Source organism: Sapajus apella, unplaced genomic scaffold (assembly GCF_009761245.1).
Source record: "Sapajus apella isolate SASKATOON/1434 unplaced genomic scaffold, GSC_monkey_1.0 scaffold122, whole genome shotgun sequence".
Lineage (NCBI taxonomy): Eukaryota > Metazoa > Chordata > Mammalia > Primates > Cebidae > Sapajus > Sapajus apella.
In genome coordinates, this window is record NW_022437062.1 from 7210196 (window position 1) to 7225037 (window position 14842).

Here is a 14842-nt window from a genome sequence, read left to right on the forward strand (position 1 = left end):
ACTCCAGCCTGGGCAACACAGTGAGTCTCCATCTCAAAAAAGAAAGAAAATCCAGTCCTCTCCATCCACATGAAATGTGATTTATTTTGCAACATAATTACTCTAAGTTAAGAAAGGAGAAGCCCAATGCTATCAAAACAAGACCCCTTAAAATTGGGTGCTGACCAAAGATGACCTAAACGTTTGCAGAATGCACCAGTGTATTTTGTAAGAAGCTAGGGAAACAGTGGGTAAAGTGAGATATTCAGATAATCCAACAGAGGGCAGGTGTGTCTGTTTTCTTCATCTGTTTTTCTTAGATTATTAATTCATGGAAATGTAACATTTGTTCAACCAGGCACCATTTGTCATGGCGGGAATACAACCTAGAGTTGATCAGCCTTGCAAATAGCTTTCAAATCCATCAGTGTGCTTGCTGCCCTCCCAGAGAAGCAGTCATGTTTGCACTGAATGTCTCTGCATTGCCAGACTCCTCTTGTTTGCATCCTTTGCCCTTGCTCCACCTCTTCTGCATCTGCAGCTGTTTGCCCATGGGTCTCGGGCTCTCCCTGAGATTGCTTTCATTTTTCACCTTCAAACTCTAAGATGGAGAGCGGTACTTGGGGACTTGGGCCACTCATAACTCTGGCCTAAGGACACTGCTTCCAGTTAAATCCTGGGTTCCATAGGGAACAAGCAGTAGCCTTTGGAAATTTCAGATAGATCCTGGCCTTGGCATGCCTGAGAAAGCACTTCTGACAGTGAGGTGAGCCATGTTAATATTAGGATCAAACAATCCAAATATCTGCCTTCGTTAGAAAAACATTGTTTTATGTTCATACAGAACATATGTCCTCCTCAAAGCATTTTCACCAGAAATATCTGGTGCCCCTTATTCTGAAACCTGAGTCCCATGATGACTGTCTACAGTGAGAAGGTGAACACACAGAGCAGTTAAGAGGCTTCCCCAAGACAGCCTCGCTAATCACAGGCAGAGCTACAGAGCCCACATCCCACAAGGTTATCCCCTCCCCCCAACTCCATGAGTTTGCATTACATACCCATCTCTGAAAAAAACACCATGGGAAGAGAAAAAGAGCAACCCATATTTAATATCACCCTAGGTGGCTGCCAAATTTCTTGTAACTTACTGTGTGTTCTCTTAGGCCATAGGCCAGGGGATCACAACTCTTTTTCCACTTCAAAACCAAGTAACCAGCCATGGGAACTTTGGATGTGACTTTCCAGTAGGTAACCCAGAAAGACTCAGGGCATTTATTGAAAACCATTTAAAGGTGAGCAGGTTTTCATCCCCACTGATGCTCAGGATGTATTCCTTCCCCAATTTGAGTTGTCCTGTGGAAGACTTCTGCCCTGAATGGGGTAAGGAGCTCCATGACGAGATATGAATCAGAAACTGGGAATGTGTCACCAGGGGAACCCGTGGCCTGTATAGGTGACTTTTCTCTCTCTTTTTTCCCTCTTTCTATTCCACTGCTTTCTGAAGCAACTGCAATGTTCTTGTCTAGCCATGCCAGTGTCAATAATGTCAGTTCTGAGCAATCTCCTCCCAAGAGCTTCAGCAACACAGGTCAGATGATGGCCACAGTACCCCTAGATGGGGTCCATGAGCAGCATGTTCAGAAACATCCATGGGCTCCTTTCAAAAGTCACAAGGTCCTCATTAGGCACTGTGGAAAGTCAAACAATGAGGCATAGCTGAACCTTTAGCGGCTCTGCAGTGGAAAATATGGGTGAAATCATGAAGGAGAGTCAAAAAACACAAAAATATACATCATGGGCTTTCCTAGTTTCCAAGGACCCCATTGGAACAACAACCTGGTCAGGCCCAGAGAGTAACTGGAGATGACAGAAAATATACAGTTCTTTTTTTTTTTTTTTTTTTTTTTTTTGAGGTGGAGTCTTGCTGTGTTGCCCAGGCTGAAGTGCACTGGAGCAATCTCGGCTCACTGCAACCTCCACCTCCTGGGTTCAAACGATTCTCCTGCCTCAGCCTCCCAAGTAGCTGGGACTACAGGCACATACCACCACACCTGGCTATTTTTTTGTATTTTTAGTAGAAATAGGGTTTCACTGTGTTCACCAGGCTGGTCTCAATCTCCTGACCTTGTGATCCACCCACCTCAGCCTCCCAAAGCGCTGGGATTACAGGCGTGAGCCACCATGCCCGGCCCACAATTCTTAAAATGTTTTTGTTTAACACAATTTCACCTTGTACCTGAACCATTAACACTTTTGCAATCCCAACTGCTTGCCAACCACCCAACTAAAACGTCACACCCTCAGCTGAAGACTGTATAATGGTTTGCAATCCACTGCAACAAGGGGAAAATCATGCTTTTTTCCAGAGTCTTCGTTTATCCCTGAATGTCACACAAATGAATGTTTCGATACATGGTACTCTAGCAAAGGATACTTTGCACTGGGTCACTGCAAAATACTATAACTGTTTCAGAGGGATTGTGGTTAGTAAGGATAGAGCTACCTACAAGTCACCTTTCATGATTCTCCAAGGCAATGCGAACCACACATGTTCCTGGGCATAGACCAGAGGATTCTTTGGTAGGAACATAGTGCATCTTCCTAGAATGCCACTCTATGTTCTCTGTTTCACAGTGTAAGGGACATTGGGGTGGAGGATTCAAAGCATGAGTCCTTTAATCTCCGTGACTTTCTGAATTGCTTTCTTTTCTTCTTCAGCCTGTTCTGCAAGCTTGCTGCTCTTGTTAGACACAGGATTTCCCTCTTTGGTAAGTGAAGTGTTGCTAAAGGTGCCGTTCCTCCCTTAATTATCCTGAACTTGCATTTTGCCTTTATTTGTGTCTTCCTCAGACAACCTGGGCCTTGGGACTAAGGTGTCACCTAAATTTGCCATAGAAAATTGGTCTGAAGCGTGATAAATGACCTCTTTACCCTTTAAACTGCTCAGATTTTCCACACCAATGAAAATTTTAAGTTCTGCCTCTGACATCCATCATAAAGCAAAGGCTGTGTCAGGCTAGAAATGAATGCATTATCTCTGAACACAAGCCCGGCTCTTTATGTGTTGGTAGTTAATTATACTGGGCTATGATTTGTGCATATGGAGAAGATTGCATTTGAAAGACAGGTTGAGTAGTTTGGGGGAATCACAGGTGATATTTTTTATTCTAGGTAGTGATTCTACTACAATGGTGAGCTGTCTTCACATCTTAGCTCAGACTCTTGACACAAGGTAAGTCTTCCCCCTTTTCCCAATAGTTTCTCATGACTTCCTCTCTGACCCTCTCATCTCACTAATTATTATACTGAAGAGAAGACAGATTGCTGCTGGCTGGTTTGGGAAAAGAGGGAAGACAGGGCAAAGAGGAGTTTGACCCTAGAAGTTAGCACTCTCTTTTTCTCAGTTCACATAACGAGAGCCACTACCATGGCATAGACAGAATGCTAAGTCTTGATCAGTTATTGTCTTGTCTTCCTGGAGAGTGCATCTTTCAGAAGATAAACTTTAGAATGTGGCAGAACCCCCCTGGTGGGTGGTGAATCTACAAATGTTGGGGAGAGATGAACAGCACTCTGAATTCAAAATGGCCAAAGAAGGAAATGCAGAGAGATATCCGGCTTCAAAAGAAGCAGAAACAAAGACATTGATCCCATGGCCTAGGGATTTGGGAATAGGTCATAAAAAATAATCCATAAGTTCTGGTAATATTAACGCAAATGATGAGACAAAAGAGATGCATGCTGGGCGCGGTGGTTCATGCCTATAATCTCAGCATTTTGGGAGGCCAAGGCAGGCAGATCACTTGAGCTCAGTAGTTCAAGACCAGCCTAGGCAACATGGGGAAACATCTTATCTACAGAAAATACAAAAATTGGCCAGGCATGGTGTTGCATGCCTGCAGTCCCAGCTACTTGGGTGGCTGAGGTGGGAGGATGGCTTGAGCCCAGGAGGTGAAGGTTGCAGTGAGTCAAGATCGCGCCTCTACACTCCAGCCTGGATGACAGAGTCAAAACCTGTGTCAGAGAGAGAGAGAGAGAGAGAGAGAGAGAGAGAGAGAGAGAGAGAGAAGCAGTAGAAAGAACTGACAGGGAGCTTTCTTTAACATGCCCATTAAGAAGGGCACTTGTCAGAGCTGGGCACCATGGTTTCTGCCTATCGTCAAAGCTACTCAGAAGGCTGAAGTAGGAGGGTTGCTTGAGCCTAGGAGTTCAAGACCAGCCTAAAAAATGTAGTAAGACCTCATCTTAAAAAAAAAAAAAAAATCCTTATCAAAGTTGGGAGGAGGACACACCTCCTAGGACCCAATGCAAAGGAGGATACCAACCTAAAAGAATGGGACAGTAAGAGTGTCCCAAAGATGAAGATCCACAGTGAACTGGGAATGGCTCCAAAAAAGGCGGGGAGTAAGTAAGGACTATTAAAGGGTGAGAAATCTTTAAGAAATTTGGGAAAAGTCTTTGGAGAGAATCCAGTTTTTGTTTTTGGTTTAATGAAGATCAGTTGCAGGTTGGTGTGTTTAGTTATCATTCCTAGCAAAAACTGGGACTAGAAAGTTAGGAAGGGCCAAATGAAGTGGCTCACACCTATAATCCCAGCACTTTGTGAGGCAGAAGTGGGTAGATCGCTTGAGGCCAGGAGTTCAAGACCAGTCTGGGCAACATAGACCCCCATCTCTACAAAAAATTTATAAAATGAGCCAGGCATGGTAGCACATGCCTGTGATCTCAGCTACTCGGGAGGCTGAGGTGGGAAGATCACTGAGCACAGGAGGCTTCCATGAGAGGTCACTGCAGTCCAGCCTGTGCAACAGAGTGAGACCCCCATCTCAAAAAACAGGAAGATACCTTATGAATACTTATAAAGACAAACCTCACTGACTTTATTTCTTTGATTTTATTGTCTTGAGTTGAATGATTATCAGGAAAATGATATAGATAAAAGCATCTGTCTTTGAAGCAAGTCTTTCCTATCTTCTGAATAAGGTATACAAATATAAGCATTATAGATGACTTGTAAGTTTTGTGCCAATTCTAAGTTTTATGAAATACTGTCATTGTGAGGGAATGCTTCAAATATCCATAGCTGATCTTCATCCCTGCAGGTCACATTTCAATGTTTTTTGGGTTTTTTTTTTGTTTTTTTTTTTCCCAGAAATCTGAACCAGCTGTCTATTTTAAAAGAGTTAGGTGTCTTTTTTTCTCTTTTCTCCTCCAACATAGGACATTTCCTGCAAAGTAACAGAAATCTAAGCTTCTGTTGACTTATTTCCTTGCTCTTTTTCTCTGTCTTGCCTCAGAAGAGTTCATGTTTCTAGCTAGTCTTTATAAAAGTTATTTATCCCACAACTTTTCTTAAGGCTCATTTCTCTGTTCTTTTAACTAGATATTTGCAGAAGACTTTAGCCAGTTGCAACTTACTACAGATGGTAGCGGGTAACCAGTATTGGTTTCATTCTGGATTGTTCTCTGTATTTCCTGAAGAGTAGTATTTTCCTCACATTGTCCAGTGGCTAGCCCCTCTGGGAGTGTGTGATTCAGGTTTCTTCCTGGATGTTAACTGCCATCTCCCTTTCTCCTGACACAGTGTCATTGGGTGACAGGAGTGGCAAATGTCTGCTCAGGCGACACGGCCAGTTTCAAGAAGGAAATTGGCTAAAAGTTTAGATTATGCTTCTAGATTTGAACATTGTTTGCTTTCAGGACTGTCATGAAGTCAGGCTCAGAGCTGGTGAAGGCTGGGTTGCGAGCATTCTTTGAAAATGCTGCAGAAGACTTGGAGAAGACTTCAGAAAACCTGAAACTAGGAAAGTTCACCCATTCCCGAACGCAGATTAAAGGTGTTTCTCAGAATATTAACTATACTACAGTGGCTCTGCTCCCCATCCTGACGTCCATCTTTGAGCACGTCGCTCAGCATCAGTTTGGAATGGATCTACTCTGTGAGTTCTACTGGTATTTGTTGTGAATTTGTGTGCACATAGCCCCAGATAGGAGTTGTGGGGCCCATTCACTTACGCTGACCTTGATGGCAGAGTAGAGAGAGAATTATTCTATGCTTTTTTCTGCTTAGATTTAAAAAAAAAATGAAGTAATATATTCTTGGAATGGAAAGAAATTCCCTAATTTGAATATTTAATACCTTTTTTCCACTTTTATTCTGCACCAGCATTTCCCATCTGCTAGTCTGGCTGTCAGCTATTGTACTCCTGCTTAATTTGAAAAGGTTATCTGAGTAATACAGTAGGAGATATAGATTTGCTCCTGGGTTTTTCAGACATCATTTTTCGGTTAAGAAGCCTTAATTTATTCATTGAATACCAGGAGCAAAGGAAAAATGCTAACGTTTCATTATCTGAGCTTTCGGAAGACCAAAGTTGCTTGGTTTTATTTTAGTTTGCATTTAGCACCGTGTTTAGTACCACCCCAGCCCCCGTGCAGATAGTCTGCCACCAGACTTTAGTTTTACACTTTAAATGTTGACACATGATTTAATTTGACCAGTTGTTGATAGTTAAGACTGTGTCTTTCATATCCTTAAACAACTGAAAATCAATGATTACTGTTGTAGGGTGGTGGCTGGGAGAACATCCAAACTCATTGTTTTGTGTCATAGAAACAATGCAACTCCTTGGTTCAAAAATAAAACATTAAATTAGATCTGAATGTGTTAAAGTAGTCCCAGCCTTGGTTTGAGCTCCAGACACGGCTAGAGATGTGTAGCCTGCAGATTCACAAGCAAAACATGCCATTCCCCTAGGAAACATGATAAAATCATACTATTGAATTGCCCTTTACAGAACACCCAGCAGAGAATTTGGGAGAGGCAGGCATGAGGGATTTTGCTCTATCCCTGAGGAAAGTCTAGCAGTTAGACATATCTTCCTGGGAAATGAGCAGAAGGCTCATTCAAGCTTCAGGTTTTCTGCCTTCTTTCTCCCAAAGGAAGGAAATACTGCGCTGGATAAAATTTGGCTAAAATGCCTGTCTCTATTGGTAATGAAACAAATCACATTATGGAAGGACCCATTGGTCAAGTGATTCCTTTCCCTGTGAAGCAATGTAATCTTCACGATAAGCCCAATAAAGGAACTGGGATTGCTCAGTGGAGGGTGTTTTCTTTTTTTTTTTTTTTTTTTTTTTTGCCCAGTCCAGCAATTAGCAAACTGGCATCTGGGTAGAAAAGGGATACGTTTGTTGAGAAAGAGAGAAGAGAGATCTTTTACTTTTGCCTGATGCTCATGCACTTTTCTTTTTCTCTTCATGGATCCTTTCTGTGTTCGGGATTGATGCAAGTTAATGGCATTTCTTTTTTGTTTCAGTAGGTGACGTGCAGATTTCATGCTACCACATACTGTGCAGCCTCTACTCCCTTGGGACAGGAAAGAACATTTATGTTGAAAGGTAATTAGTGAACAAAGAGGCTAACACTTTCAGGCTTAGCAAAATGTTACTTAGTTTTTTAAACACTTAATAATATCGTTTCAATCCAGCAAAACCAAAATGCTCACTGATATGGACTGGTAGTTTTGAGCCTTGGTTATGACATGCTTATGGCACTATAAAGAAGTATGATGAGGCTATTGGGATTTATAACTTCTGTGGAGATAGGTGGTGAATGTATGTGGCTGGAGAAGCAATATAGCCAAGCTAAATCATGTGCTTGTAAAAACAAAAGTGTTGAAGATATGTCTGTTTCTTCAGAATCACAGCTTCTAAATAGCTTCCAGAGTTTCTGAGGTTAAAGTTTGCTGAGAAGCTCAAGGGACAGGAGGCGGTTGCTTCAGTGTTTAATGAGTTTCTATGTGCTACAACCCTGGACATTTACCGGTCTCAGCTGTCAGATTTGCTATAGTTTTCAACAAGTGCGCACTTTGGTATTAGCAGTGCTAGTCAATACTCTTGAATCTGAGCAAGCTTATTGCAGCAGTGTGTGGGTTCCAGTTTTGCCTCTCTAATCTGTCTGTTGTAGCAGAGGCCCTTGATGACCCCTTGCTTTTCAGCATTAAATGCCTTGTGTTCTGTTGCTCTGTTTAATCCACGGGGAAGATTAGAAGGATAAACAGTATTAACAAAATCAGTATTAACAAAAGGATCTTACTCTTATCCTTGGAAGATTTTGTTTTCTTTTCTTGCCTTTTCAAACAAGCAAACTGGGAAGAATTCAATCTGTGCTTACCATTACTTAATCTAAAATCCCTCGGTATCTTCTTTCCATGTGCAGTCTCTATGTGGGATTCATTTATCAAACAAACCAACAGTGAACCCTTGTCTCATGTCAAAACTTACATTTATTCCAATTGCAGTTTCTCAAAAAAGCCAAAAATAAAAGACTTCAGCCCCTTCAAGAACTAAGGAACTACTAACTTGAAGTCATGTACTAGAAACCAAAAAATGTTGTAGAAATGTCTGTTTCTTCATAATTACAGCTTCTAAATAGCTTCCAGAATACAAAAAATTAGTTGAACTAATGACTAAATTTTTTATTACGATTTTAAGTCCTTAACAGTTGTCAGGCTTTCCTTAGTATTTTACAAAAAATACAGATAAATCACTTATAATTTAGGATAGGAGCTGGGCAAAGTTTTATCTGTATTTTATACCAAATCACAGAAAAATCAATAAAAAAATTTTCTATTAATGCCAAATTTCACTTAAGGCAGATGTCTTTAGTTTATTTTTCCCGCCGAGCATTTATAAATACATCCTCAGTATCTTTTCTCGTTCTCTCATTGTGTGTGTGTGTGTGTGTGTGTGTGTGTGTGTGTGTGTGTGTGTATTTATATATATGTATATATAAACATATACATATATGCACACATATATATATACATATATACATGTTTATGTATATACATATATATATGTGTATGTGTATATATATATATATATGCACACACACACACATTTATCCCTTGTCTGTGTGTTTGTTTATAAATTGCTTGTAAAGCTTATGCATTCTTCTCTTGAAAAAAAAAATGTCAAAGAAAAGTCAACTCTGAAATGTCAGACCAGAAAAAGACTGCTCTTCATGTGACTGTCTATCCTTTATTCATGTGTTCATTCCAGGTTAACTGCATATCTGCAGCACCATGAAAATTGTACCTATGCTTTCTACTCCACGTTGGTGGAAGTCAAGGCTTGGAGAAGCCCCTAGGTTAAGGCTGTCCCTATTCCCGATTGCTTTTTTTTTTTTTTTTTGTATTTTTTTCCTAAATATTTTTTCCCCTGAACTATATTTTTCAGCTGTTTGTTGGTTGTTAGGTACATTGCTGGTTTTTGAGAATGGAGAGGATGTGTGTGCTTGTGTGTTTTAAAGTGAAGGAGAATGAACAGAAAAAAATAGCAAGCAGCTTCACATCTGAGAAGGTGGCTAAAGACTAACTCTCTTTCTCCCTGAATCCAGCTGTGTGTTTAGCACTAACAATGCTCAGTCTCTGATGTTCTCCCCCAGAAAAAGTAAGCAGCTGACCCACATGAGAAGTTGGTGTAACTCAGTGCATCATAAAGTCATAGGACTTTTGTTTAGTGATTTCACGTAACTGTATCCTCTACTTGGAGGACTCAAGTCAGGGGCCACAAAAGAGGCTACCTCTCACTCTTTCACTTCACCTGACCTCCAGTGGCTTCTCTAGGCCAGGAGTCCAGGTCATGAGTATGGCAGATGACATGTATACTTTTCCCCACTCTGTCTCCATCTGCTACTCTGTGATACCGAACATGGCCCCACATTCATGCTGCCTACTAGGTCTTCCATGGCATGCTCACGCCCTTCATCCCCATTGTTTCAGGCAAAATCTTATCTTTTGCTCCTCTTAAAACCCTCATATTTACTTCCAGAAATTTCTAGGACCCCTTTCACATCTGGGAGGATGTTTTCATTTCAGCTCCCTTGCTTGATTTGGTCCATATTTGATGGGTTCGGAGTCATTATACATTTTCAAATTTTAGCATAGCTCAAGATTTCTTCCCAGTTTCTTTTTCTCGTTTCTTGTGGATTCCACTGAGGAAAGTACAATGAACCCACCATTTCTCTACCACCTTTTGCTGTCGTCTCCTTGACCAATGAACTTATGCAAGGGAGTCACTACATACTTGCTTTCCAGCTATACCTGGAGTATGCTTTGTAGATAGAAATGATTAAAGACACCTTGGTAATAGGGTTGACTGTGAGGGGCAGAGTCATTGAAACAGAGTAGAGACATTTCCTTTGGAGTATTTTCTAATTGAGACAACAGCACTGATGTCATTGACAAGCAGATTTTTCAGACACAAAATTTCAGAGAAGGGTAATGGTTTGTGCACGTAATCATGCAGAATACCTAATTATTTAACTTGGAGATACTTTAATTAAAGAGCATGTGGTGGAGGTTGTTCAAGAAAGCAGAGCCTGAAACTCGATAACATTAAACATTGAGTCTCAGTTTTATTTCAAATGAAGACTAAGTTTTCTACTTCATGCTTTAAAGCTATTTTGTTTCCTCTATCCTGCCTAGCTCACTTTGACCAATTATTTCTGATCAAACATTGCACAGTGTTCTCTAAACCTCTAAGGTCACCAATACTGCTGTCCAGACACATGTCCTGCCCTGTCCCCATTGTGCTCTCTGCCTTTCTGCTACATGGTATTTCCTCTCTTTAGTACCCCCTGGAATATACATGAAGGAACTTTCAAAATTGCAAAGCACCATTTATGTGCAGGACATTATTATCATCACTTCCATGTCTTTGTCTTTTCCTGTATCCCTCACAATAGATTTTGAGAGGCAAAAGATTCAGGTATATGGAAATAAAACTGAGAGATTGAAAAGGAAAGTGCTACTTGTCAAATTAGGATGTAACAACAACTGCAATACAAACTGAGCACTAGCTAGTCTGTCACCACTGACCAAGTATGTATTGTGTGAAAAATACTGTACGAGGCAGCAAGAACTGAGACCAGACGAGCCTGGGCAACCTGGCAAGACCCAGTGGCTATAAAAATTTTAAAAATCAGCCAGTCGTGGTGGCACATGCTATAGTCCTAGCTACTTAAGAGGTTGAGGCGGGAGGATTGCATGAGCCCAGGCTTTCAAAGCTGCAGTAAGGTGTGATGATAGCACCACTGCACTCCAGCCTGGACTACAGAACAAAAGAGAGTTTCCATATCCAATGATAAGGTCTTCCAGTGTATCTTCTGGTTATTATGGAGCTGTTTCTCCAGGCCTTTCTCCGAGGGAAGCTTGGTCCATACCAACACTACCCGCTGGGGGGCGCTAATGACCAGGGAGCCCTATATTAATAACAGCAAGCCTTTTGCGTAGCTCAATATCTCCTTGGGCTTTGGGGCCAAAGTCATTCACACTGATATCTCACAGACAGGAGCATTAATTGGCAGACTTTTGGGTTTTACTTTTACAGACTTCTGGGTTTTACTTTTTTTTTTTTTCCTGGGTTTAACTTTGAACAGCTAGGCCAAGAGAGCTGTTGTTTATCTCTTGGCAAGAAGCTAATTAGCATTGCTGTGTGCCCCAGACTAGAAAATGCCGTTAGGGAGCTTGTGGAGCGGTCAGGTTTGTCAGTAATGAATACGAGAGGGCGGGGCCGGTTCCCCGAGTCACCACAGCACCGGAAAACTGAGACTTAGCAACAGCCTTTTGCCCCAGTGACTGCCTTCGTGTCTGACTAACCTAGAAATCCACTTTCGGGAGATCATGGTTTTAATTTTGGTGAAAGAAAGAGAAAATAAAAAGAGAGGAATAATGGATCCATTCAGTCCCAAGCCAACTCAAGGCCACTTGTCCACTAGGTTCATCTCCATGTAAAATTTGCTATTGGGCAGGGCAGCACAGTGGCTCATGCCTGTAATCCCAACACTTTGGGAGGCAGAAGTGGGCAGATCGCCTGAGGTCAGGTGTTCGAGACCAGCCTGGCCAACATGGTGAAACCATATTTGTCTCTGTTAAAAATATAAAAATGAGCCAGGCATGGTGGTGCACACCTGTAGTCCCAGCTACTCAGGAGGCTGAGGCAGGAGAATCACTTGAGCCTGGGAGGCAGAGGTTGCAGTGAGCTGGGATTGTGCCACTGCAGTCCAGCCTGGGCGACAAAGCAAGACTTCATCTCAAAAAAAAAAAAATTGTTATCAGATTTGAGATCTTAGCGCTTGTTATTCCTGATTTTCACCCAGATTTTCTTTCACTAATGCTCTACCTGTGGCCTTTCTGTCCCGTTCACAATTTATCTCCTTATTTCTTCCTCTAACTCACAAACCAAGACTGAAGAGAGAAAACACCATATTTCTCCTCATTGGCCACGGTGGCAAAGATGGTAAAACTGTTTGCTGAAAAAATTTGTCCCTTGTGAATGCTTGTATTTGCTATGTGGGAGCACTCACTATGCTCAGTTGTCACCAAAGGAATTGGCCACTCAGGTCTGAAGGTAAAATGATGCCCGTCTTCCCACATCTGTCCACCACCTTGAGCTTAGTAAAGAAGAGAAATAACTGGGGAAGAACAGGTGCTGAGAAGCGGGGGGAACAGGCCTGGCCTGGGGCCTACTCAGAAGTGAAGCTGCATTGTGAAAGCTTCCCAAAGAGCACCTGACTCTCAGCAGTCTCCATCTCTGAGCAGCATTGATACACAGGACACAATAGGATTGGTTTGTCCAAGGGCTTCCACTCCGCCTCTGGAGCAGTCCGAGTGGGGAGATTTTAGCACTCAAACTTACATTCAAAGGACAAGATGGAGCCATCAGCTAAGAAGAGATTGCTTGACTGAGGACTTCTCAATCCAGTGTCGGTGATTGGGGGCTGATTTTCAAGTTATCCGCTCCGATGATTCATGGCCAAGTAGGCTATCAGCCAAGCCCAAGAAGAAGATAAAACCTAAAACCACATATATTCATTTCCCCTTGTAGGAATGTAAAGATCACTTTTTAAAATATATTTGATCACTTAAATGAAAACTGGGTGGGTTTTCCAAGGAATATATACCTTTCTGCCAACTCACCCACCCTTCCCTCCTCCTCTTCTCCAGTTCAGCAGATTTATCTTATATCTCAAGCAGAGCAATTCTGTATACCCCTAGATTCACTGTCTGCAGATTCTATCATAGACAGTCTTGCGCAGTTCATTTTTTTCAAGACCAGTTAAGATCAACTTTTTTTTTTTTTTTTTTTGAGATGGAGCTTCACTCTGTCGCCAGGCTGGAGTGCAATGGCACAATCTTGGCTCACTGCAACCTCAGCCTCCCAGGTTCAAACAATTCTCCTACCTCAGCCTCCTGAGTAGCTGGGATTCCGGGCGCCTGACACTACACCCAGCTTATTTTTGTAATTTTAGTAGAGATGGGGTTTCACTGTGTTGGCCAGGCTGGTCTCAAACACCTGACCTCGTGATCCACCCGTCTCGGCCTCTCAAATGCTGGGATTACAGGCTTGAGCCACCACGTCTGGCCAAGATCACATTTTTAATCCAACTCAAGTATGTCTATTTCTCTGTTAGAACAAAGCTGCAGGTTGACTCTAGTCCTTATGATTAGTCCATAGAGATATGTTATTTGATTGCATTGTTGACTGAGAGTTCAGTATAGAACACAGGTTCTGTATTTGCCCTGCATTTAATGAGAAAGAATCTGGAGGACAAAGGTTAAGGTTAAGACTGTCTGGTTTACTTCTCACTTAAAAAAAAAAAAAAAAGATTCCACTAACCTGCCCTTAATAAATTCTTGTTACCCACTTTAAGACAGCCTGTGCTTTTGGCATTCTATCTCGTTGGTGCTGCTGCAATTACTGGCTGTTGTCACTGAGAGGCAATTAACGCAAAGTCTTAGGCACAGCTTTTGCAGGAGCTGAAGGGAACCCACAAGAGTTGGATGCCCTTCTGCTTCCGCAGAATCACAGTAACACAAGTGTTGGCTCCTGGCTCCAAGTACCTTTTCTCAAGCTGGCCATTGTCATGTGATGATCCTGTAACATTCCCCGAGGTGCAGCCCAGCACCCTCAGTTAACAGGGATTCTGCTTATGAGCTCATATGCACAGCATCGGTTCTTGACTTGAACTGATCAGCCAGAGAGGAAGGCAGAGCGAGGGCTTGCATACGGTAAGCCCCATCTGAGTCTTAAGTATAGACCTGTTGTGTGCATTTTCACCTACTATCTTTGTATCATGGTCTAACAAAGGGCTCACGTTATTGGTTTGTTTGAAAAAAAAAAAAAAATCCCTCGTATTTGGGAGTTGATATCACATGAAACTCGTAAGTCAGGTATGTAGTCTCTGTGGGCGAGTGGCTGACAAAAGATGATGGTGGGTGGGAAACAGATGGCTCTGGTCTCTCATTCATCAGAAAGCAACAGTTGTCAGTCCCTGCACAGGGCTCTCCTAGCCAGCTCTATCACTGTGTTATCTCACTAGCAGTAGACAAATACCCAAAGCTGAGCCCAGAGCTGGGAGGGAGAAAAGTTACTGCAGTCCTAGCTCTGCTTTGACTAGCCAAAGGCTAGTTCCAATCCCCTGCACTTACAGACTTGGCTACCCTGCAGGCAAGTGTAAGCACTCTCAATTGGAGAACTTGGAGTCCGAACAATGAATCCTAAGCATTTTGTTTCCTGTTTGCTTGCTTGCTTCACAGGAAGACTTAAAAAAAACAGACCTTAAGACATGGTGAAGAGTAAACTCCTGTACAAAAGAGGAAAAGGAGTAATCATTATTTGAGGTCTCGCCTGTAAATCAAGCAGTAGGTTTTAGGACCTGTTGTTTCTGTTGTAAGGCAGGTCTTTTATTTTTGTGTCTCATTGGTACTTTGGTGTGCTACCGACTGTTCCCACTAATTGACATAGGCTCCATCCATAGCAGAGAATAGACACAGAGAAATGACACAGATTT

At 42.1% G+C, this 14842-nt stretch overlaps 1 protein-coding gene across 16 annotated transcripts in view; it reads left to right on the forward strand.

Moving 5' to 3' along the window:
- Positions 1–14842, forward strand: part of RYR3 (ryanodine receptor 3) — a 553391-nt gene that overhangs the window by 451249 nt on the left and 87300 nt on the right. For 15 of the 16 annotated variants that reach the window (XR_004263777.1, XM_032261324.1, XM_032261337.1 and 12 more), the window contains 4 exons: positions 2701–2750; positions 3154–3214; positions 5683–5921; positions 7302–7383. Coding sequence is in view for 15 of the 16 variants with exons in the window: in XM_032261324.1 (XP_032117215.1) it covers positions 2701–2750; positions 3154–3214; positions 5683–5921; positions 7302–7383 (432 nt within the window). In the remaining variant the exon portion in view is untranslated. The remainder of the gene's footprint in view (positions 1–2700; positions 2751–3153; positions 3215–5682; positions 5922–7301; positions 7384–14842) is intronic. The other variant, XM_032261326.1, reaches the window with a different exon arrangement.